Source organism: Montipora foliosa, chromosome 7 (assembly GCF_036669935.1).
Source record: "Montipora foliosa isolate CH-2021 chromosome 7, ASM3666993v2, whole genome shotgun sequence".
NCBI lineage: Eukaryota > Metazoa > Cnidaria > Anthozoa > Scleractinia > Acroporidae > Montipora > Montipora foliosa.
The window spans coordinates 23,498,246-23,523,837 of NC_090875.1; the positions used below are offsets into that span (position 1 = coordinate 23,498,246).

The 25,592-nt window shown below is 40.0% G+C and overlaps 2 protein-coding genes across 3 annotated transcripts; both read right to left on the reverse strand.

Moving 5' to 3' along the window:
• Positions 1-133: 133 nt before the first annotated feature.
• On the reverse strand, positions 134-17,146 carry LOC138011428 (mediator of RNA polymerase II transcription subunit 1-like). Of its 2 annotated transcripts, none has more exons than XM_068858412.1 (22): positions 16,988-17,146; positions 16,768-16,898; positions 16,206-16,290; positions 15,213-15,267; positions 14,165-14,225; positions 14,023-14,085; positions 13,837-13,865; positions 12,868-12,939; positions 12,366-12,440; positions 11,551-11,618; positions 11,263-11,352; positions 9,219-9,345; positions 8,719-8,849; positions 7,981-8,033; positions 7,570-7,623; positions 6,118-6,258; positions 5,488-5,560; positions 4,604-4,702; positions 3,189-3,294; positions 2,184-3,097; positions 892-987; positions 134-440 (listed from the first exon to the last, which is right to left on the reverse strand). In XM_068858412.1, exons 1-22 carry the CDS (start codon positions 17,103-17,105, stop codon positions 256-258), a joined length of 2,826 nt encoding a protein of 941 aa, XP_068714513.1. In that variant the 5' UTR covers positions 17,106-17,146; the 3' UTR covers positions 134-255. The 2 variants fall into 2 exon arrangements, with proteins under 2 accessions (XP_068714513.1, XP_068714512.1); XM_068858411.1 differs by having other exon boundaries at positions 9,210-9,345.
• A 6,097-nt stretch (positions 17,147-23,243) lies between these two features.
• On the reverse strand, positions 23,244-24,974 carry LOC138010568 (uncharacterized). The gene has a single exon (XM_068857548.1). It carries the CDS (start codon positions 24,817-24,819, stop codon positions 24,001-24,003), a length of 819 nt encoding a protein of 272 aa, XP_068713649.1. The 5' UTR covers positions 24,820-24,974; the 3' UTR covers positions 23,244-24,000.
• Positions 24,975-25,592: the final 618 nt, after the last annotated feature.

Genomic DNA, 25,592 nt, shown 5'->3' on the forward strand with positions numbered 1-25,592 from the left:
TCCAGGCCCCCGGTTGTTCCAATGATGGATACTGAACAATCGAGGTCTGGAATACATTTGCGAGAACTCTGAGGGGACTTGTGTACCGACAGGATTCCATTTCGTAATCTTCGGCAAGTCAAAACGAAAGGACTTTGTGATACAATTTGTCTTTTATAACTTTTTTTTTAGTTATTGGCAATTTACATCGTTTGTCTTTTTTTACCTTTCCGTATGCCTGACCGCAGTCAATTTATAATGAATGGGCTTTCCCATCTACCCAAGCCCTTGTATTTTCGATTGCGATGTCCCGGGTATATCCATATCGACAGAACCCTCCCCGGTGCCCAGTCCACTAACGGCCAGAAGATCGGCTCCACTCGTGACGTCAGGAGGTAGGCCACCCACAGCCGCAATATGATCGAGGTCGAAGTCCAACGTTGAGTCCACGTCGAAGGCGGCTGAAAAGTAACATTACATGTTAGTTTGTCAAAATTGCCGCTTTAAGCGGATTATTCAACATCGAATTGTTTTTTTTTTACAATGACTGCAAAAACTCTCGCGCGCTCATTGGCTAGTTTTTATTGTCAATAAGCGGACAGACACATAAATTTATAATTTATGCGATAATGACGCGATATTGCTCGCGTCAGATTGAAGTTTCTCGCATTTTTGTCTTGCTTTCTTCTCGTGTTTTGACTTCATTTTGACCCCTCTGCCTTTTTGTTATTGTAAAAAACAAATTGATGTCAGTTTTTCATGCGTCTGTCCTGTTATTGACAATGAATTTCGTCATAACATCGTCAAAGTAGTCTGCGGATCCACGAGGCGATCAGCTACTTTGACAATCATGATCAATAACAGGACAGACGCATGAAAAACCGACATCAATTTGTTAAATCAAATAAATACCTGCAGCTCCCGCAATGCTTGGGTCAGAAACAGCGGCACTGGCGTCAATGGCCGCGTCGATGTCGAAGCCTGGGTCAGAAACGTCAAGTCCTGGTCCTATAATATATCATTAAAACAATACGTTTTTTTTGGATCATTTAATACTTTTCCTCTGAAAGGCAGGATTCCACAGTTTGAACGTCAAAGAAAGGTTTTTTAGAAGCACTGGAAATTTGGTTATTTGCATGCCCTAATGTCAAGAGACCGGGTGTTAAAATCAACGGTGTGACGTATTGCTCAGCCCAGAAGTTTCTAAATATCAGCATTGTGACAAGACAGTTTCATTTAAAATACCATTTTATGAGTGTATCTGAAATTACGAGCTTTTGACGCAAACCTTAACAAGTTTCAGAATCGTAGATTTTTAAGAGTAAATAGTTCGAAGGCCGTACGGTCATTTCGAGTTCAATTTATTGGCGTGCGATCAGGCGTTCTTTTTTAAAATGGCGCGACAATGTTTTTCTTCCTACAGAAAGACGTAAAAACAAAAAAAGGGCCATAAATTAACTAGAAGAAAGAACAAGGAACCGTAACTTAATCTCCGGCCCAAGAAAACAGGGTAAGTAAGATATTTATTGTACCTCTAAGCTCTTTTAATCGAGCAAGAAGAATAATAAAATATAATAATAATAATAAAATATTTATATAGCGCCTATACTTTCCAGTGCTAAGCGCAAAACAAACAAACTTAAACTCGGTGGGCCATACTGCGAAAATACGCCGCGCTATATAAACCGATCATGGCGAACGCACTAAACATTCCTTTTACTCCATGATCAATTTACGAAAACTCTTCAAACAAATGATCCATCTGATCCTAGTTTCCTGAAGGGTGGATAAGTCACTTGGTTGTAATAGCGCTTATCCGATGTGTAGTACTATCCTCCTTTTAGTATCACCCAACTAGTGGACTAATGCAAATCCTGCAATTTGATTGGCTACGCTACTAGAGGACTATTAGTAATAGTCCTCGAGTAGCGAAAAGCGTGACGCTTTCTTTCGTTTTATTCCCATATAAATATTTCTTCAACTTGCACTTCCTAACTTTATTATTGCCTTTTCTGTCCGACTAGTTGGGTGATACTAAAACAATTAGACCCTTCGCCCTCAAGGGCCACGGGTCAATAGCCCATTCGGCTTCGCCTCATGGGCTATTGACCCGTAGCCCGCAAGGGCTACGGGTCTAATTGTTAAGTAAACAATCAAGGCCAAAACAAGTATATTTTATTGTACATTACAGGATACAAACATACCCAATCCTGTGTCAAAATCCAATGCTGAGCCGCCAGGTACAATCCCAGGGGGAAGGTGTGAGGCTCCAGATAGATTTTGAAGAATCCCTTCCAAATCTGTTCCGTCAGCGCCAGCGGCTCCAATATCAAACAAATCGGCCGAGGCAGGTAATCCCTCGATACCCCCGGGTACAATACCCAACCCACTCGAACCAGCGATGGACTCAGTCGCTGCAACACCAGGGCCATTGCCAGAGGACCCACCCAGTCCCGCTGCTGCATCTTGGAATGTTGTTCCAACAACGAAATTAGCTGCTGAAACTGCAGCGAGATCGAAGGCGAAGTTTTCCGTATCCATTGCTTCAGCAATGCTGTTATCACTACCTTTTCCAAAGGATCCCATCCCCTGCTGATCACCCGGAGTTTTTGCCTCGTTCTTCGGAAGTTCATCGGTAACCGGGCCCTTTTCGATGACGTACTCGTCGGCTCGTTTTCGTTTTAGCAAAATTTTTAGCGGATTTGCAAGATTCGATTGTTTCGGAGTGTTAGGCTTTTTCTCTTGTCTTCCAAAATTCATCGTTGTCTCAGATGCACCTGAGCTAGCGTTGACGTCAGTGGCTGAGAATGAGAATGTTGGAGAAATTGAAGAAAAGGGAAAAGCACTGAAGGTTGGGGAAGGCGTCTCCAAAGTAAATGACGTGAAAGACGGTGATGTGCCGTGAAAAACTGGGGTATTCGGGTTGGATGGAGTACCCACTGCGGCGCCAAACAAAGCTGCACTGGGTGGAAGAGAAAGACTGGCAAGCTTGGTGGACGGTTGAACAAAGCCGACCGGAAGTGGAAGTTCCTCACTAGTCTTGACCGGAAGTTCGTCCAGTTTAACACTTTGTGCTTTTCTTATGATACAACGCATTGCGGCTGGAATTGATAGACACCTGTCAACAAAAGAGAAAGGCCAACCATAATATTTATCTAATAGAATACGGAGAGGCACATTACAAGAAAATGGCACTACAAATGACTCGCCTTTGGGTAACTCTTGATATATAATCGTTGGAACAGAAGAGTGGCTTTCCATGGACTGTGTTGAGTGTTGCTTTGACTGTGAGATCTGGCGTCACGAAGAAATCAACTGCAATGAAAGACGAGATAACTGGAGATTATTTAAAAGCCAAAGTACATTGTCATTCACAATCTCTCTCTTCCATCCATTCCTTTCTTGTTCCGTGTTTCCTGCACGCGGGCTAACTCCTGAGGGGACACCTCTGACAACAAAAACGGCAACATTCACTCTCATTCCCAGGATCTCTCATCTTCCAAGAAGACTCAACCAATCTCGGTGTCATGCAAACAAATACGTTTTTGAGAGCGAACAAAATAGAATGGACAACCGAGTGCGTGAAGACACTTAATGTGCAGGGAAAGTGACTTTGAAATGGCTTCTAATTCCAGAGAAGAGACGGGGCATTCTTGGTGTCATACATTCAAGGAATAAGCAAAACTATGTCAACCGCAACGTGATTGAAGCTTAACGTGCATCTGAAGTCAGGTATTTTTTGCTGGTAATATAAATTTCCCCATCCAAAGGAAACGTATGTCACCATTGTCAGCCAGAATTTCGCTTTTCACAGTTTCTGTTCCGTACAAGCCACGTAAACTTGGCAGAACTAGCTGGAATTTGGAGCCACGACCGTGATGTGAGAGGCATGGGTCTATTCTCGATTTTACGTCACAAACTGCTTTGCATTCCCTGCTTCCTTAAATCCCATAATACATCTTGTTTACCCCCAAAATTTTGCATAACCGGTTTTCTCTTGGGACATGAAGATGTTCCAAGAGAAATCGTAAACAATGCCTATCCAAAATTTTCTTTTTTTTTTGTGGGGGGGGAGGGAGTAAAAGAGGGGTGTTATGGGATTTCACAAAGTAAATAATTCCTGTTTTCAAAGAAATTTTGCATGGCAAAGCAGTTTGTGACGTAAAATCGAGAAGAAACCAATGCCCCTCCCAGCTCGGTCGGGGATCCAAATTACTGCTAGTTTTGGTAACTTTGGGCGTCTTGCTCACCAGACAAAAAGTGAAATTTCGAGGTAAGAATAATAAAACACGTTCGCTTTAGGTGGAGAGGTTAATATTGTAAACGAATAATATTTCACTTTAGGTGCACTGTAAAGTGCAACGCACCTTACCGCGGCCACCCAACAAACTTTCACATTCGACAACTACGCGTAAATATTTCAACTCAACAACCCATCCAACGGTGTTCAACTTACAACCGTACGAACTGTGCAAGTAGGCGTGACTGTCAATGAAATTCGCACAACCTGATTGGCGGTTAATTTGTAAAAAACTTTGTTAGGCGGCCACGGTAAGGCGAGTCGTACTGTAAGATCAGAATGATTTTAACAGCAAAGTAACCGCAACAGTTGAAGTTTACTTACTCGAGGCCATACTTGATGTGCAGGGATGTTCAAAGGTAATGGTCAGAGTAAAAGGATCAGACGCGCGTAACTCAAAACGGTATTCCTCACAGCCTGGCTCTGAATCAAGACATCAATCATGGATGAAGTAAGTTTTTTACCTTTTTCGTGATTCGTCACGCAAAGGACGTAATTGGTTTTGTGTGACCTAAGTAGAATTTTGCATCCCGCGATAGGTATCTATAAATTTACACTGTTGAAATGGTAGATGAAATTAATCATATATGAACTGAGGATAAGAAATCAAGTGAAGCTATGATATTCGCAGTTATGAACGCAATTTTTACAATTGCGTATAGAAGCCTGAAAATTTCAGGACTTCAACGGGGTTTGAACCCGTGACCTCGCGTCGCACCGGAATCGCGAGGTCACGGGTTCAAACCCCGTTGAAGTCCTGAATTTTTCAGGCTTCTCTAAAATTGCGTTCATAACTGCGCAGATCATAGCTTCACTTCATTTACACTGTAGTCGTAAGTAAATTTGTTGAGTGAATGCGTGTGGGCGAGATAGGAAGTTTAAGTTTTCAAACTTTCTAGAACTGAGAAGACAATACATCAAAGCCATATATTTAATATGCGGATATGTAGATTGACAGTTGCTTTTTAGACCGAAGTTTTAAAGAGTTAATCGAATTTTTTAAGTTACCAATTCTTTCAAGTATCGAGATTGACTTTCTACATAGTTCTACGCTTGCTTTTAAGCATTCAGGCGAGTTAAGCAGAAGACCCAACTTAAAAGACATCTGCACGTAAAGGAAGATAGATTTTTCATACACGTGTTCTAGAATTTCCTCGAGCGCGTGGCCATGTAGTCATCATCATCTTCATTAGCAGAATTACACTTACTCTTGTTCAAAGGTTTGTGGCTTCTGAACGCGCTGTATAAAAGCGTGTTAAACATGGCTTGTCTTCGCAACAACTGGAATGAAAGTACAAGACTAGATTACTGCTAGGTTTTTCCACTGGATATTACTTATGGGACTTAAACATTTTCTTTTTTCCTCTTTTGCCCGACTCGAATATCCCTCGCTAATTGCTGGCAAAAGCTCTGTAAGTTAGAATTTTTAGATCTAATAAAGAATTGTTACTGTTGTTGCTGTTGTTTGACTAAAAATGATCCACGCTTTTTGATAGCACGCTGTTAAGTGTCCATATCACACTCTGGTCTTTAGCAACTAGGAACATCATCCAAACTTCAGTTATCCGCAAACATGCACAGGAAGGGGGGAGGGGGAGGGGGGCAACTACGTCTTCTCAGGTCTATGCACCCGCCCCCCCCCCCCCCCCCCACGTTCAGCGTTCTCTCAGAGTGATTCTCAGAGTTCACATAAGCATCGACCTTCCTGTGCCAGATTGATGAATCCTAACAACGAAAATCCACGGCTCTTCAAACACAACCATTGCATTGTGAATAAACACTCAATGCTTATTTAAGTCGGAGAACAACAACATCTACTTTCAAGACGCGAATCTCACCTCCAGTACTTTACGGATGTGACTTGGGTGAGTGAATGCGATTCTGTACAATAATAAACCCATCCCAGAAGGCTGCACGAGCTCGTCCGGTGTTGATTGGTTCTCTGTTACGTGATACGTGTGATGATGTTGAGGTAAGCTCTGTAAGCAAACAAAGAAGTCCAGTACCATTAACTACTCCCAATTTATCGATAAAATAACCAAATTCAGATATTTAACTTTAATCCGCTGCACAGTCATTTATGATATGGTATTGACACTGATACGTTATTTTTAAACTTTACTTCCATGTAAACTTTCAATTGCCATAAATTAGCCAGTGTCAAAAATACCATAATACGTCTTGCTTGTTCCTCCAAAATTTTGCATAAGCATTGTTTTTATTTTCTCTTAGAACTTACAATGGTCCCAAAAGAAACTGAAAACAATGCTTATGCAAACTTTTGGAGGAAGGGGGTAGTTTCTAAAGAAACTGTGGTGCTGTGTCGGTGGGGAAGTAGTATACAAAAATCTGGTTTTATCAACGGAGTTGATAATGTAAATTGGCCACCGTACAGAGATTCTAAAAGCCGACGTTTCGAGCGTGTGCCCTTCAATTCGCTCTGACGGAGGGCTAACGCTCAAAACGTCAGCTTTTAGAATGTCTGTACGGTGGCCAATTATCTACATTGTAAACTCTGTTGATAAAACCAAATTTTTGTAAACATTTAGAGGGACAAACAAAGAGTATGATATTTTTTATACTGGCTAATAGACCATTTTCGAATTCTCACGGCTGGACTGGATCTAGCATGAAATGGAGGCTCATGCGGGCAAGTTAATTTGTGTGTGAAAAGATTTGCCCGCATTAGCCTCCATTTCATGCTAGATACAGTCCAGCCGTGAGAATTCGAAAATGGTCTATTAACCAATGGCTATAGCTATTCCCCTCCAATAGCACCTTTGCATTTTTGGGGCGTTACCCAGATAACATTTTAATATGATGGGTTGTATAGGGGAACCTTTGTTTACACTTTTTGTCTCATTAGCATAAGCTCATAGTTTTCTGATATATCAGCCAGAAAATCATCACTGAATACTGAAAGTCCATTGAATAATGAGCTTTCTCTGAAACTTTAAGCGCAATTTACCCCACACTATCTGAGTAATGACACTTTGCAAATTCGAATTTTAAAAAGAATGTATGGGCTCATTAGTGCTTTTGACACCCAAGAATTTATCAGTTTCTGATGGCTTATAACTCAATTGTAATCAAAGCCAAAAGGCTTTCTTTAACCTTTTGAAGTCAATTTGCGAATTTAGCATAATACCTTTTTTCAGCAAACTTGTATGTTAACGAGACAAAACATAAACAATGACGTCAGCAAAGATACCCCTATATAAACTGCCCAATCACTTAACTTAAAACAGACTAGAAAACTTGAGATAGTAGCAAGTGCCTTAAAAACATACCGCATAAAAAGTATTTTCATAATCACCAAGCGAAACATTCTTGTCTTTCAAGTGCTGTAAAAAATGAAAGCACAAAGTCCTAATTGAAGCATTGACAAGTGAAATGACAAAAAAATCTGAAGCAGGTTTCATATGAAAGCCAAAAGGCCCTTGTACGTCTGTTTAGGGTTTGCTGTCAAAGCTGCGTCGAACTTTATTTGCAAAAAAAAAGTCTTGCGCCACTTTTGGCAGCCGGAAAGAGATAAAGGCAAAACTACGTGTTAACCTTTTTCCTGCGATTTGGGTTGTGTGCGTGCATTCGCGACAACTTATGATTGGTTGATCAAATTGTCAACCTTCACTTTCATTGGTCACAAAAATTGTTTATTTTTGTGTCACTAGTCTATGATACGCCCCACACATGAAGCTTACCTCCTTGATTATGAGACTATCTATTGGGATTCTAGAAGAGTGTGAAAAATTGCCTGTAAATTACAACAAAATCAAAATCAGTAATCAGTCTTCTATGGTCTTAGGACTCCACCCATAATTTTGCAATGTTTTGATATTTTTAGTATCAAAGGCTCGGATGAATAAGTGATGCTACATGAGCAAGACTAGTCCTAATAATGATCATTTATACTAACTTTGTAATCTTTCTTTAATCTTTAATCTCTCTTTATACAAGGTAAAATTTCATCAGGAATGTAACAAACTAAATTAAGTTATATAAATTATACAACAACTGAATTTGTATATATGCTAAAACTACTTAATTACTTGAGAAATACTAACATTATGTACTAACCATAGACCTGTTTTCCATGAATGCCTGAGAAGTCTTAGAAATGAAATAGGGTTATTTCAACGTTTCTCCTTTGATAGTGATGCCGCAGAGAATGTAAAGAACGGCTTTCAATCACTGAATGACAAAGTCAATATTTCAGCCAATTGCAACAGACGCAAACATTGAAATGAGCCAATCATAACACCGAGCCAAAACATGCAACTGCCACTAAAGGCCGGAAAACCTGAGCACTTCTGATTTGGTTTAATAAAAGGTGGTTTTTATTATGCCAATCGCTAAGCATAGCAATCCAAAACCAAACCAATTCTGAAAATGCTTTCATGTATTCCCCTTTGAAATTACTGATTAATTGTTCTCTTTACCTGCTTTACAAACAACTTCATGGATCTTTTGGACAACCTCAACGGAAGCGGGTAGTGGCTTGCAAAGCTCAAGTACGAACGATGCATTAAATTCCTCACTGTTGTTGTCATTCAGTGCTTGATATTTGATGCTGAACAAACAAAAGAACATTCTTGAAGAAAATGGGTAATTGAACAGACTTGAGTCAGTGAGAACTCCATTGGAGGATACAAAATTTAATAAAACCGAAAAAAGTGTAAGAGGATGTGTTCAGTTTTTTTACAGGAGGCAAGTGCTCTCTCACCACTGTGCCACCCCAGCTCCCCATAAACTGGAAACTCCCATGGTATGTTTATGTCAGACCAACAAGTTTTTTTTTATGGAAATGTAAACAAACTGACTATCTACAAAAGGAAAATGTTTCAAGTCACGAAACTTTACAAATCAAATCAGTTTGCTATTGTTGGGCAGCCCTAATATCTTCACAAAAACGAAACTGAGAAGCTCATACCAGTCTAACCTGGAATCCCATCCCAGCATGTTCAAACCCACTGGCTCTAACATCAATGGACTGATGGGTAGTGTGGTCTTCTGGGATTGCTCCAGTGATACAGCCACTTGGTAACCAAAGTCCCTTAGAGGTGGGTCTGCCAGTCAAAACAAAACAAAACAAACAAACTTCTTAAACCAAAAACTTTGCTTCCTCTACATTGCATTGGCTTATGGATCAAATAGTTCTTTTCTTCACAAAAAAAACTGGTCAAATTTTATTCAACAAAATTGTATAAATACTTTACAATCATTTACAAAATGATCATGATTTCAGAAAATCAATTTCGTTCATTGGGCCTCCTCTGACAAATATCTGACAAATAATTATCATGATTTCAGAAAATCAATTTTGTTCATTGGGCCTCCTCTGACAAATAGGCTGGGGAAGCCAAGTTTTATTGACGGTAAAATGAGCGGAAAAGCAGCTGATCACCCACACTTGCTTGACTACAAAGATGACTTTCCCTTTTAAGTCATTGAAACAGTGGTGACCGACAAGAGGCCTTCTCAGGACTAAACTCACCCAGAGGATCAAGTTCTGTCAGGGAAGAAAATATTCCGTAAACCCTTGTTACATACCAGTGTGGTTTAAGAGCCAACTTGGCAGTTTGCACCTTATTGGCTCATTCACATCCAAATATCCAATGCCAACTCGTGGAATAAAAATAACGTTTAATAGTCTCCCCTTAACCCTTCCACATCTGAAGCAGGCCTCATTGATGAGAAAAATAAAATTGTCTGGTACTTGACCAAGTAAAATCTACAAAAAGTAATTTTAACTGTTACTCTTAAAGTGGTACACATGTACTATAATCAAAAAATCACTTCCTTTTTTTCTTCAGATTTTGAAAGTGTGTTTGCTTAACACCTGTTGAGCTTTGATTTTTATTCAAAGGCTGTTTACTTGAGTATAAGTTTTGGACTTACAGTCCACCATTACTCTACTTCAAAACTGACTAACTGGACCTCAGAGAGTTGGATCCAGGGAAAAGTAATGCCATTTACTCAATAGCTTAAAATTTCAGCATGTAAATGCAGTTTCTTGTGTATGAAAAACACGAGTTTAAACATCTGAAAGCCTGAAACTTCCATGCTGCTTATTAATTCAGTTGCATACAAATGCATTGCATTCTTAAACTTTCTCCTTGATCCAGCTCTCTCAAGATTTTTAAAGTTAATAATGGCGGGCCATTAAACAGGAAAATTCCAGTTAAAATATTAATACACAAGTGTATTTTGAAATCAAGGCTTAAGACTTGGGTCACTTAGTGCTTAGTTAACACAGTTTTGACATCCAAAGGAGAATAAAATTTGATTTTTTTATCAAAGTAGCATCTTAAAAGGAAAAGGGCTAAAAACACACCATTCGGGGGTGTGGGCAAGCCATCTACCAAAAATTATTGGAGAAATATCAGAGAACAAATTTACATTTATTTACTCCCACCATAATGTGTGATGAAACTGGTACAACAAAGGGAGAGATCCTCTGATTGGCCGTGCAACCTGGTGCAACTGCAATGCACCATAGATGTCCATTTCAACAAGGGAGGAAAAGACAGTGGAGGGAAAAGCCCTCAGTCAGGTTAAGATCAAGAGACACTAGGCCCAAATGCGATTACACAGGAGGGGGGCATGCTTGTTAGCCACAATACACGCCTGATTTCCCTATGCATACAGCGTGCAGTATTCCTAGATGGTCACCCAGATGGACTTAACTTTGGTGAACATGAAACTGATATTTTGGAGAAGATGTACACCATACAAGCAAAGAAAAAAAAACATCAGAAGAGAGGATAAAAACGTTTCAGGATTCAAAAAGCATGGTCCACATTAAAAACTGAAAAGATGGGAACATTCTCTACTTTCTCAAATCCCATAATACATCTTGTTTACCTCCCAAAAATCATGTCCCAAAAGAAATTGAAAACAATTTCTATGAAAACTTTTGGGTGGTAAAACCTTGCAGGTTGCAGGCAGTACTTCCCAGTAAGCCCTGATTTTGTTGTAAGTACCTTCCCTTGTGAATTGCCGATCCTGCCCTGGTCTGTCTACATCCAATAACTCATATGGGGAAGCAAAATAAACCAACCGCATGCGTCGACCTAACAACAGTCAAAGAAAAAAAATTGTCGAAAATGTATGATGATTTTACTTTCATCGATAAACAGCAAATGGAGGGATGAAATTTGAGTTACATCAAAAGTCAATGGAACTTGTTTTATTAATAAATAATGTCAATTCTTGCCTTAGACAGATTTTTGACTGAAAATTTTTCTATTTAAATAAAATTGTCAACTTGCCTCCTTGTCTTGGAATTACAAATCCAACTGGACAGCGAATGATTGCTTCAGTTGAACTCAAGTCTGTGCTAAAATATTCAAAGAAATATAACTAATAAAAAACAGATTTCACAACAAATTTACAAAACTTGCAATATTTATTTAAAGGCATGAGAAAATGCTTTTGTTCATTGTCAAGTGTCAGTGCAATTTCACACAAGCTACAATTCTAGTTAAAACTATTGGTACAATTCCAGCTTTTTCCTCTCCCCCCATTAGAATGTTGATTTTTCACAGTCTCCGAAATCAAGATTAGTTCATTGATCGCTCAAATGTTTCAAAATTGTCTGGGGAAGAAGGGGTAAGGCATCCTGGGGTCTAGTTGGTCATGTGACATTGTTATGTTAAGTCAATGCCACATGCTTGGTTTTGAGTTGATGTTTTTAAAAGGCTTTTGGACGTTAATATACCACAAGGGGAGACGCTAAAAAGACAGCGAAAGAAGAACACGGATTGCTTTATATGAAGATGTAAAGATGGAAGCATGTACAGTAAATTCTTTACTTTTCGACCAAATTTGACAAGTGTCCCAAAGTCTTTCGACCAGGATTGTAGTTCATACTACTACTGGTTATTTGTAAAACATCGTAGAAGTTGATTCAGCACCGCCTCAGCCAAATCTAAGGGGAAAATAGAAAACTGGTGCACCACAATGCCTCCTAAATACTATTAGGAGCATTGTCCCTTCTATGAAAAGTATATTCATCTGTAAAAAGAAAGAATGTTAAATTCAAGTTGAAAGCACAAATTATCATCATCATCATTATCATTATTACCCAAAAAGATTTGCCATCAAATTGATATCAGTCTCAACTGCTTTCAAAGCTGCAAGGAACTTGGGCTTTTGAAATCTAAATTATTTGAAAATTAACAAAAATTTATTAATAATATTATTATTGCTAAGACGAACATTAAGTGAAGCTATGATCTTCGCAGTTATGAACGCAATTTTTACAGTTGCGTAGAGAAGCCTGAAAATTTCAGGACTTCAACGGGGTTTGAACCCGTGACCTTGCGATTCCAGTGCGACGCTCTAACCAACTGAGCTATGAAGCCACTGACGTTGGGAGCTGGTCATTTGTGGGTTCTAATGGTCCCGTGAGGAATGAATCAATGATGAAATGGTATATGAAATGAATCATATATGAACTGTGGATATGAAATCAAGTGAAGCTATCATTATTAATAAAACAAAACTTTAGACATATGAAAATTAAATGTTAGACATGATAAAAAAAGCTATAAAACAGTGCAAGAAACAAAGGAAAAAAATCTCACGTATCACGGGACAGCTGGTACAGATCACACAGCCCTCGCAAATGACACAAAAACTCATCATAATCACCATCCCTAAGAAATAATGATGATAGCAATAATTGGACTGAATCAAAGGATACGTTCTTGGGTAATATCAATCACCACTGATAAACTTAATTGCATAAATTGTAAAATAAATTGTATAAATTGTATAGATATACAAATGGACAATTAAGCACAAGGCATAAAACACTAACCCGACAATGGATGGCATGTCTATTCCAGGGGTAGGGGATAGGGGGTGGGACATTAGGTCCGTGAGGGTTAGGGTTAGACTTAAAGTTAGACATGCCCACAATGGACAATAACACTAAAAAGGGAGACATTGTCTTATTTCACTAAATCGCTGATGCATTATTGATACAGAAAAACTACCAATTAACAAAACACCAGAGTCAATTATTACCAGCAATAATAAAGCACAAATTGGGATTAAATCAAGTCAATCGCATTTTACCTTTTAGTGAGGATAATTCACTTAGTTTCCCCTGTGAAAACTGAGTGTTGGAGGGCAAAAATTGAGCATTTGAAAGAAAGCCTTTCAGAGCAGGGCACAGATTATGTGAAGTCAATGAACCAAATCTTGGACGTACAGGTAAGTTGTAGGCGACTGCTGACATTGCACCATCTGATCTCTGGTCGCAAATTGTTGTGGTAACAAGGTCTTAAGGAAATAAAGTCTGGAAAACTCATTGCAGTGCATAGCACCTTAGTTTCTTTTTTTAGGTTTGCCAGCAGCCAAGGTGTGAGAGTTTTTATTGATGCTGGTGACTTAAGGTTCAACTTAAACACAAAATATGCAAGGAGGTGGGTACCCATCAGTGATAAAGGCTCTGTTGGGTGGCTATTAAGTAAGGTCCATTGAGTCATAACAACAAGTTAATGGCCACAGAACAAAGCCTAAAAATAAAACTACTAATTGGACATTACCTTAGGATTCTTGTTAGTTCAGGACAACTCTGACACAAAAAAAGAGAAAAGCTTTAACACATTGCAAAAAAACTTCTTAACTCTATTGTTGATTTGGTGGAGAGAAGAGAGAGGAGCGTCAGTTTTTAATGTGTGTTCAAGTCCCTTGGTCCGTGAAACCAACCAAATCTAAAGCTACGCATTCACCTCTGGATCCCCAGTGTGTGCCACCTTAACTTCAGAGACAGTTCCATTAGCTTCCATTCGCACCTGCATGGTATAAACAAGCAAAAGCATAAGTTACAGTATTTCATAAGCTTCCAATATTACTTGTGGACATCAATATTACCTCAACATAAAACATGTCTGAATTGATGAAGACATCTCTCCCATTTTCAATAAATTTCAGCCTGCAAGAAAATAATGATCTTCAGAGCAGTGGTAAGTCCTCTTGCAAAAATACATTGTTCAAATTTGTCTTTTCTGCTGGGTTTTTTTTTTTTGTACTTCATTGCTTTTTATTTAACGGTTTACTATAAAAAGATCCAAATTGTGTTGTTAATAGAGCACACACCAAACTAAGGGTGCGTTCGATTGACCCTATTCTGGAATAAGAATACGTGGAGTATGATTAAAACAGTATGTTTGGCGCGTTTCGAAGCAGCAAGGATGATAAAAATATGTTTAAAATAGCATTTTAGCAGATGTTTGACAATTTTAATGTGAACCTCCGCAAAAACGACGGATCTCTAACTTATATTCCACGCATTCCTATTCCAGAATAGGGTCAAGTTAATCCATTCACACCTCAAACGCCAAACGCTCTAGGACTCCCCCCCCCCTCCCCTCCCTTGACGAGTAAAACTGTCTGGCATTAGACAGAGGAAAATCTATTTAGTGTCACTCTCAGGGGTCAATGGGTTAAAAAGAGGAAAGAATGGGTAAGAATGGGTAAGGGCTGGTTGGGAGATGGCATCCATCATCAAAACAGCCTTCAGGATATGAAAGGACAACTGCTGAGTAGAGTAAGGATAAAAAAAAATCGCAGAATGATCATGGTCGCTAATCGCTGTCTTCAGAAGCTTTCAGTCCACAAACACGTCCAGGGGCCTGTTTCTTTCGAAAGTCCCGAAAAGCCATCTGTGGAACTGCCAACCCCTTGTTTTGGAAAGTCGATCTTTTAACATGTTTTCAAGGCAACAAAAAGCAAAATGACTGTGAAGTTTAACAACTTAAATCCTCTCCGTTCTTGAGATACAGAGAGAATTGTGACACCTGAAAATGGCCCGCAAAGTTTTGGGACTTTCAAGAAACGGGCCCCAAGGAACTACAGTTCGCAAAAGCACTGTGTGGTGGTCAAAGTGATAAAAATCAATGCCAAGTTTGATGGACCTTACCCAACTTTTTTTGTGATTGCTTCAAGTCTCTGAGTAACAACTTTGATAGATTTCTCTGAAAGACAAAAGTGGAAATAAAATCATTCATATTCTAGTAGTTAGTGTGGTACAACATCTAACTGCTAAAAACAGATAGAGAACTGTACAAGTGATCCTTACACTTTTTTCAACTGGACAATTTAAGCAACCATCTGTTATAGACATCCAAAATATTCAGGTGGCTTCAACGAAATTCAAACTCCATGGCCTCTGTGATGTTGGTGCAATGCTCTACCAACTGAACTATGAAGCTAGTTGGGAGCAAGTCAAAATGCCGGGCTTATTTGTTCATGTGAATGGACTTTTTACAGGTGTCTATAAGAGAAAGTTGTTTAACCCTTTCACTCCTGTGGGGTTCCCCATTGACGAGTAAAATCGTCTGGCGTTAGACAGCGTAAAATCTATAAGTGTCACTCTTGGGAGTGAAACCGTTAATGAAGGCATAGTTTTTGAGTGAATCTAGCTGTTGTTAACCCTTTCACTCCTGTGGGGTTCCCCATTGACGAGTAAAATCATCTGGCGTTAAACAGAGTAAAATCATCTGGCATTAGACAGAGTAAAATCTATAAGTGTCACTCTTGGGAGTGAAAGGGTTTTGAGTGGATGTTGTTAACCCTTTCACTCCTGTGGGGTTCCCCATTGACGAGTAAAATCATCTGGTGTTAGACAGAGTAAAATCTGTAAGTGTCACTCTTGGGAGTGAAAGGGTTAAATTGTCCAGTTAAGTGCAAGGATGATACTTCTACATAACCTACACTTCAAATCCATACATTTCTTTTATTCAGATAGAGAACTGTGATCCATGTTAGTCCTTGATAATTTACGAGAGATTTTTCAATAGAACACAGCATTCACCATTTATTCACACATTTTGTATGCAACTAAACAAGAAATAGAGCAAAATGCTTACAAGGAGTTAAAGTGTCAGTAATCGTCAATAAATCATGAGTGTACCTGTCATCGCACTTTGCAGTTTGCCTAAACATTCTGAAATGTAGTTCTTTACTGGGGCTAGATTATCAATTTGCTGTTGTCTTTCCTGAAAACAAAACATTTTATTCAAGTACTGTATTGCTGACTGGTGGAACCTCATCCATATTAACAGTAATATTTTGTCTCCTAGATTATCCTATTTTTGTAAGAATGATCATTGATGGTTTCTCTCTCTAGTGTCAATTTTCTGGGGACTATCGCCATGGTTGCCAGTGAGCCCCACTCAGGCAGGATTCGCAAGTGATGGGTACGTGTACTTATCGTACGGCCCTGCTGACAAAGAGGGCCAGCTCATCTCGCTCTCTTGTGTTGCTGTTGTTGTTGTTGTAATGTTTTTCCTTCTTCTGAGAACGAAAAAGCAGACCATAAAAGCTTAATTTGTCAGTTGCACAGGCACAGGTTTTATGGCCATCTCGCCATTAGGAAGATTCGATACTACCGGGTTCGCCTATCTCATTGGTAGCGAAACGTCATTTTGGTCAGCTGATTATAAGCATACGCAAATTATTGTCACATTACTAACCAAAGAAGCTCGTATGGCTTTTGCTGGGTCGGGCCAGCTTGCACAGCTCTGGCATTTTGATCTGATACTGTTAAGCAAATCTGTGAACTTGCTGTGCTCGGAGTAGAAGTTGAGCGATCCAAATGCATGGACTGTTTTGAAGAAAAAGAGCAAACACCAGTCTTTTACGCGTTAACCACTAACAAGCAGAAGAGAAAATGCGACCCTGCTAGGCACGTACTTTTGGTTCCATTAAATTCTTTCCCTTTCAAGCCTAATTCTTGTTCGTAGGTACTGACAAGTTCCTTTAGCTTCAAACAGCAGGATCCACATGTTCTCGCATCCACTGTGGCAGCCATATTGTTTGGTATGTACTTTAATATGTACTTTAAGTAGGGATATTAAAGTGTATCATAAAGCGCAAACAGTGGATGGCGACCTCGTTCCCAGGGTCTCTCTTCTCTGCCTCATTGCCTCCATTGTCGTCAACGACAATGGAGGCAGAGAAGAGAGACCCTGGGAACGAGGTTGCAAAGCGCCCTCTGATTACCTTTGCTAGTCACCTTCGAGCAACTAACGCGGAATTTGCGCCCGAAAATATTGTAATAGTTAGAGGAATAATGAGTTAAAATCATCTTTTGTGCTGTATTATCTCACTGTTTTCTTCGCGGCTCGGTAAATATCCACCCCTAGCCACCTCCACTTCGGTGAATAGTTGTCAACCTATAGCCGTCAAAAGGACGTTTTCAACTAACCCCTAGAGACACCAATGACAATTGAGAAATATACGACTTCTGGTGGACGAACAAGAGAAGCTAATGAGAGATCTTTTGTTTTCGTCCTCTAAGGTGGTGGGCAATGACGTCACGTGAAACCTCCTGAAGCCATGTATATCCAAGTATATCTCGGATAAGGACGATAAACCGTAGGCCCCGTCTCACAACCCTTCAATGTTCATAATCCTGTGGGACGCAAAAGTACCCACACACTTGTCGCAAAGAGTAGGGCATGTAGTTCCCGGTGTTGTGGTCTGTCTTCTGTGGTGTATCATGGTTGGGAGGGTAAATGCTCGGAGATATTAGCTATACCAAGCTACTCTAAAATCTGAGGGAAAAGAAAGATATATGATATGATATGATATGATACGATATGTATACCCTTGTATATCCATGTATACATGGCTGTACATGGATATATAGGGTTATACAGGCCGGACCGGACCGGACCGGATTGGATCGGATCGGATCGACAAAACCCGGACTGGTTCAATATCAAAATTCCTGCCAATAGACACATGAAATCCCTGTGTCACCAGTTAAGGTTACTTCCCACCTTCACGGGTGTCCTTCCGGAAAAAGTTCGTTCTCGCGTTTCAATAAAATCATAGCAAACTATACATCAGAAGAAAGCTTAATAAATGTGGACAGTTTTTGTATGCAAGGGCCAGCTGAACAAAGTACAAGTGCCGGATCTTGGGAGATCTGACCAGCAAATAATATTTAGACTAAAAACAAAATAATTATGCAAGGCTGGTTGTACGGCTGTGAGGATATATAATTTTTGTTTGACCAATATTTCGTCGGGTACGTCCCGACTTCTTCAGGGAGTTATGTACGAGTTATGATTTAACTCCCCGAAGAAGTCAGGCCATGCCTGACGAAAATTGGTCAAACAAACACTATATATCCTCACATGCGAGGATGCATAGTTTAGGTATGAATGAGTTTTTAAGGATTAAACCACTGCAAAAACCGTGTACGATCAAAACTTGCTCTACGTTGGATCAAAATAGATCGTGACCACACCATAAAAAACTTTAAAATAGAAAATATCCTGCAAACGTTGGTCAAGACAACGTGAACATAGGCGTTGTTGCTTGCAATATTTCGGCTGGCCAACACCAGCCTTCTTCATGTTTATTGAATGGATAAATGCTAGTAACAAGATCTTTATATTTACCGGAAATGACATAAAAATGCTACGTGATGTGTTATAAAAACGGAAATGCATAAAAAAGAGGAGAGAGAATAATACATGATAACAAGATGAAAAAAACAAAAGAAAATTAAAAGGTAGCTAAACTAAATTACATTTCATCTCTTCTGTTAAGGCCTGCAGGCTCCAGTGTTTTTCCTCTGTGTATTTTCTGATGGAGTCACGACTAGTGTGTAGTTGTTCGAGCGGTATAAGGATCATGTGATCCTCCGCGTGACCACTGGTCAGAAAGTGTCGTAAAACCGCAGTGGGGGTATAACTACAAAAGGGGCTTATAATAGGTCGCCTATGTTCATTAAAGCGGTCTTTAAGACGACGTTTAATTTGGTCTCTCCGATGTACTGAAGATTACATTTAGTGCACTGAATCATGTAAATTACATTAGGGGTTTCACAAGTAATATGTGATTTGATTTTGAAGGTTTGTCCAGTACTGTAAAAAGTATATTGATTACGGCCATCCTCAATAAAAGGACAGGCGGTGCAACTAGTTTTATTGCACCGAAACGAGCCGGATGGAGACCCAGATTGGTCGGTGTAAGTAGGTTCCGGCAATTTAGCTCTAACTAGAATGTCACTAATGTTTTTACAACGCCGGTAGGCTACTAAAGGGAGATTAGTAAAAACATTTTTACAGCGACCAGATGAATAGAGCACGTTGGAGTGTTTGTGAATTATACGGGATATGTTAGGTAAAGCGGGGTTATAGGTAATGACGAACGGAACAGTATCTGTCTGTTGTTTAGGTTTGGGTTTAAGAGCGTCGTTCCGGGAAATGTCAGAAGCACGTCGTATCTGGGTTTTAAGGAAATTAAGTTCGTAACCTCGGTTGACGAGGTAGTCCATAAGTTCCTTACAGCGTTGTTTGTAAGTGTCATTGTCGGAGCATATGCGTCGAAGGCGAAGTGCAAGGCTATATGGAATGGAACGTTTAGTGTGGGTGGGGTGGCATGAGGAGATGAGTAAATATTGATGTTTGTCAGTGGGTTTAGTGTAAAGATCGGTTTCTATGAGACCATCCTTGAGTGAGACCATCACATCAAGGAATGAAATATTTGTGAGGGAATGCGAACAAGTGAATTTAATGGTGGGATGAAGGTTATTGAGATAATCGACAAATACTTTCAGTTTTTCTAAACCTTCAGTCCAAATAACGAAAATATCGTCCAGAAATCTGAGCCATGTATGAGGTAGATACAGTGCGTTAGTGAGCGCGTCCTGTTCGAATTTGGCAAGAAAAAGGTTGGCAAATGAAGGAGCCATTTTGGTGCCCATAGCAGTACCGTGTTTTTGTAGGTAGTGTTTGTTGTTAAATGTGAAATTGTTCATGTTGAGGATGATTTGTATGAGGTCGCAAAGAGTTTCCGTGGGGATGTCCTTATCGTTGCGTTTGCGAAGGAAAAAGCGGCAAGCCTCAATACCTTCACTGTGAGGGATGTTGGTATAAAGAGAAGTGACGTCAAGCGTGACAAGTATGGCATTGTCGGGAAGTGTGTTGATTGTGTTCAAGTTGGCAAGTTTGTTAAGGAAATCAGTAGTGTCTTTAACGTAAGACGGAACAGTGTGAACTAATGGTTTTAGGTAGTAGTCAACAAACTGAGAGATACGTTCTGTGGGGTGGTTGTTAGAAGAAACTATGGGTCGTCCAGGATTGTTTACTTTGTGGATTTTGGGGAGTATGTAGAAGCGTCCAGGTCTGGGGTCGTTTTGTACAAGGTACTGTTTTGTTTTTACGTCAATAAGTTTGTTGTTGAACATGCGTTTAACGTATTCAGCAACTCTTTTTTGTATCATGGCAGTCTTGTCCTTTCCTTGTTGTTCGTGGAAGGTTGGGTTATTCAATTGTCGGTTGCATTCGTTTATGTACCAGGATCTGTCCATTATCACAGTCGCCGATCCTTTATCGGCCGACTTGATGATAATGTCGTGTCTTTGTTTAAGTTGACGTAATGCGTCACGTTCTGTCTTAGGGAGATTGTCACATACGCGGTTGGGTTTGGAGGTCAACAAGTCACGTTTTACAGCATTAAGAAAAGCGTTAAGTGCATCGTCTCTGTTAGTCGGGGGTGTCCAAACACTTTTAGGGTGGAAGGGGCTAGGTTCGTCGCTGGATACGTTATCATGAAAAAATTCTGTAATGCGTAAACGACGGGCGAATTCGTCAAAGTCTGCATTAACTTCAGACCAGTTGATTTGTCGTGGAGTGGGGCAAAAAGTAAGACCTCTTGCTAGAAGTTGCGTTTCGTCGTGCGTGAGTGTGACATTAGATAAGTTAACAACGGAAGATGGGTCAAGAGGTGTGTTAGTGTTAGGAGTGGGTAGTCGTTTTTCTATGAATGAGTGTCAGTGAGTTTGTAGTGTATTCTGGTTGTAAGACCGTCAGAAGTCGAGAAAAGGCAGTTCTTCATCAGAGATGGACCAGGTGAATTTAACGCTTGGGTGAAAGTCATTTATGAAGGTTGCAAATTCTTCGATCGCGTCCCTGCTACCGGAAAAGGCCACGGCAATTTCGTCAATGTATCGTTTATACAGGTCTGGCTTTGGATCCTGTGTATTGTTCAAAAGATTTGCTCCTCTATATATGACCCATGAAAAGACAAGCATGGTTGGGCCCAAGTCGGCTCCCCACCACAACCTCTCCGATTTCATTATAGTTCTTCCCATTGAAAAAGAAAGTATTAAAGGTGAGAACTAGTTCATGCAGAGAGGCGGACAAGTGTATGAGTGGGTGGTTGAAGGACTGTTCTCTTGTTTAGGAAGCGAAAAACTAGAGGTCCATCTCTGTTGGGGGTGGTGATGTATAAAGACTTTACATCCATAGTAAAAACGAGGTCATTTTCACCAGGAAAACAAACGGACTCGGTAACGTAGAGCGTGCGTTTAAAAAACATGAAATGGCGAAATGACGAAATAGCGAAATGGCAAAATGAATCCACGTATGTTAGCACAGGTACCCCAAACTGACGCAAATTAATCACTGAATCAGTGAAAAAGAAAACAACTGTACTTGAAAGTGAAAAACATGAGCGAAATTTTGAATAAAAACGTCTTACCTCGTTTTATTGTGAGGCTTCTTGCCTTCTGTATGGTTTTTGTAAGGCTTTATGCGACTTTCAGCAAGTTTATGGTCATTTTGCCATTTCGCCATTTCGTCATTCCGCCATTTCATGTTTTTAACTCAGTGAAACGCCCACATAGAGCAGGTTTTTAGTGTCTTTTACGTAGCTGAGTAAGGTTTTTACTAATGAAGTGGTAATAGCATCTAAGTAACGGTAGCTATTAGTTCGGTTGGGCAGTTGCAGGCGGAGACAATAGGCCTTCCACGGTTTCCGGGTTTGTGAATTTTTGGCAAAAGATAGAATTTAGATGTGCTGGGGCTGTCTACAACGAGATTGATAGCAGGTTTGGGTAGCTCGTGTTGTGATATTGCCTCCTTTACTACTCTCCTGACTGTGTTATTGTTGTTGTCGGTGGTGAAATCACGGTCTTGCTTTTCGTAGAAATTAGTATCGGAGAGTTGCCTCTCCGCCTTCGCTACGTGGAGATGACGAGCCCACACTACCACCGCTCCACCATTTATCCGCGGGCTTTATGACGATATGGTTTCGCCGTTTTAGGGTCATCAGAGCAGTCCAAGTGAAGTGTGATGTTCGTTTTCCTTCCTTAGACGTTCTTTAAATTTAAAAGTGATCTTACTGATTTCCCTTCGGCTCTTGATGATGTAGTAACTAATGGCAAGGCTGAGAATTGTCCTGGGGGAGGAGTCCACCTAGTTGTTTTTGATTTTAACGATTCAAAGTCGAAATCTCCTGAATGGTTTGTGCTCTCTGAGCTGGCCGTGTTTACAGGATCCTGTGTTGAACTGTAGTGACCCCTAAGGCGTAAACGCCTGAAGAAAATCTCAGTCTGCCCTGGCTGTGTATTCATCGGAGTGATGAGCCGTGGGAACAAAGTTCAGGCCTTTCGTGCTCATTAAGTGAAAGATCCTCGGGACTGGTAGCCACAAGTTTAGCCGTGGTTACTTGGGTTTGTGAAACTTTTTCATAAGCAGTGTTCTTTTTAGTTAAGGCTGTACGTTTGTCACGTTTAAGGTTAACATGAAATTCATAAACTTCTGCATTGAGCTGGTGAAAACTGTACAAATGAAGATGATGAAGAGGGAGTACACTCGAAACGTTTGTTCTTGGATTTCAATTCCTCGGTACTTCATGTATCCCGTGTTATAATGTATACAGAATTGTGTATAATCCACAAGAAATGACCGGTCCTTTCAAAACTGAAGTGTAATTGAGGTTAACTCAGCTGTGGAGAAATTTACGTCAAGAGTTAATTCTCTGTTAAACTTTGTTTACACATGCATTAAAAGCTTAACAGGGAACAGATTTCGAAAACAATAGAAGACTGCAAAATCACGTAATACGGGGAATATTTCAAACCAGATAAACGAAAAAGTATACCACAGAACGGTAAAAACGACATTAACTATTGCCGAATGGTATTCCAAACTGATTTTTACAGCTAAGACTATTATAACTTAATCAAAATAAAGTTGATTGCCAGATTAGTTCTTCAATTATTATTTTGAATGACATAGCTTAGTCTTTGTTAAAAAGGCCGAAGTGTAAGTTTTCTAGAAAAGTCAGGATCTACAAGAAAGAAAACTGAAGGCCTAGAAAATGTTTTGCAGAAACGCAAACATCCCAAGTGCGGAGATATTTTCAAAGAAAGGCCTTTCCGTTCGTTTTAATGCCCTCAAAATTTATAAGGACTTTCATAACTTGAATTGATTAATATTAAAAACGAAGACAACCAACCCCGCAGGCTACCGTCGGCAGACTCATCTTCCTTAAAACTCGCGTGTTCGCCGCGAAAGACAGTCCAGGAGAGCCTTACAAAGAAGAAAAGAAACGAATAGGGCTGACAGGAAGACAGCATCGTTTGCAAGAAAATAACTTTATTTAAGTGTCTAGTCGTTCTAGCGCTGGAGCACTAATTGGGGACACCGTAAACTGAAATTAACAATGAACGCAAATCAAGTCAAATGTTGGTTTTTGAGGAGAGGGGAAACCGGAGTACCTGGAGAAAACCTCTCGGTGCAGAATAGAGAACCAACAAACTCAACCCACATATGACGCCGAGTCTGGGAATCGAACCCGGGCCACATTGTGGGGAGGCGATCGCAATCGTCGATAAGAAAACTATACGTTCCGAAATTTCGGGACGTTGTTTTCCTTGTTAACAAAGAATTACCCTCTCTTCATTATTCCTCCTGCGATTCCGAGCTCGATATGCGACAGTTCTCCACACTCCCAAGAAACGAATTAATTCTCTCATCAATACTGTTATTCACCGCTGTACTGAGGCTTCGTGTCCGAGCAATAAATCGTCTATTGCCTTGCAAATTACGTAATTCTAAGACATCTGTGTACTGACTATTGTCTTCAAAGAGTTTTTGCTCATCAGTCTTAACTGTAACCTCCTTATTTTGAACAGAATTCATTTTTTCGTTTACGTTAATATCTTCAAAGCGTTTCCGTTCACTAAACCGTAGTTCACTATGTGACTTAGCTCTCTTTGGAAGAAAAAACGTTAATTCTGCATTCCCTGGTTTAATCTCTCCAGTTTTAAAAATCCTTTTACATTGAGGGCTACTCGCGGAGATTACCGGAAGCTGCGTGGATTTCTGCTCGTCACTTCCGGCGCCAGTAGAATGCATATCCATTTCCCGAGACATTTCTTTGCCGATGGGCATTGGAAGCTTGGGCAGTCGAAGATCATCATTTAAATCATCAACTCTCTGAAGTGAAGCCACATTGTCTAGCGATTGCGCCCGACAGAGAGCAGTCTTACGCAAACTCTCCATACGAGATTTGACTCTATTCTTTTCCGCCGCATGCTCCTTTACTGTGTTGTTTCTTAGCGTTTCAATGTTACGATGTTGTTTCTGAAGTCTCGCATTCTCTCGGTCGTTCATGATCCCTGCACGCTCCCAGCGATCATAACTCGCACAGAGAAAAGCGTGTTTCAAACTCTTTTCTTTTGACATCAAATTTCCATATCTCGTCGTAGAGGAGTGCATCCTGCTTTATTTGAATTATTGACGTCGCCGCATATGAGAACAATTTATCCAAGTGTTATACAGTCAAAGCTGTTTGCCAAATAGTGTCAGTGCGATCTTTTCAAAAGACTCGAATATTTGTGCGTGTTCAGTGGATAACTAAGCCGTGAGAAGACGCGCCAAACTACTACATTTACTGTTGATCTAACCCCGCGTAAGAGGATTAACCAATTAGAAGATTCGATCAATCAGAACGATCGATCAATTAGAACATTCCATGAGTGAATCACTTACTTGCGAGTGTACTTGCGCGGAAGAAAAAATCCACCGACGAAATAAGTTTTTACGTAAGACCAGTCGAAGCGTTTTGCGACAAATACTGATAAAGTGACTTTTGCAGCCTACATTCATTCAACCCCTTTGTAAACATGATATAGGCAACTATTGCTTGACAAATTCTAGATTATTCGCCATCTTTTTAAAAGTTTTCCCTATTAACATTAACGCAAGAAATAACAATAGCTCTAAGATAAGACACTATTGTCCCCTCCAACAGTACAGCTATGACGATGTCAAACATACAATCGCGAAATCAGCCTTTGTGTCAACTGAGCCATGTTCTCTTTAGTCTTCCATTTACAGAAGGAAGACCTTACACAGCAATGACCAGAACCAGGTTGCTGACCAGCGGTTTTCGTTCAAACAATGGTTTGCTGGGGGTGCTCATCTCGCGGGTTCAGAAAACCTGGTTGCCGTCATTGTTATGGTCTTTCTTTCCAGAAGGACTTTTTTAG

Bases quoted from the DNA above. Each gene is read 5' to 3' on its own strand.
- LOC138011428 (XM_068858411.1), bottom strand. From the start codon at position 17,105: ATGGCTGCCACAGTGGATGCGAGAACATGTGGATCCTGCTGTTTGAAG. The intron at 4,703-5,487 runs GTAAGTGTAATT...GTCTTGATTCAG, and splicing joins CCACAAACCTTTGAACAAGA to AGCCAGGCTGTGAGGAATAC. The intron at 441-891 runs GTATTTATTTGA...GTTACTTTTCAG, and splicing joins AAGCATTGCGGGAGCTGCAG to CCGCCTTCGACGTGGACTCA.
- LOC138010568 (XM_068857548.1), bottom strand. From the start codon at position 24,819: ATGCACTCCTCTACGACGAGATATGGAAATTTGATGTCAAAAGAAAAG.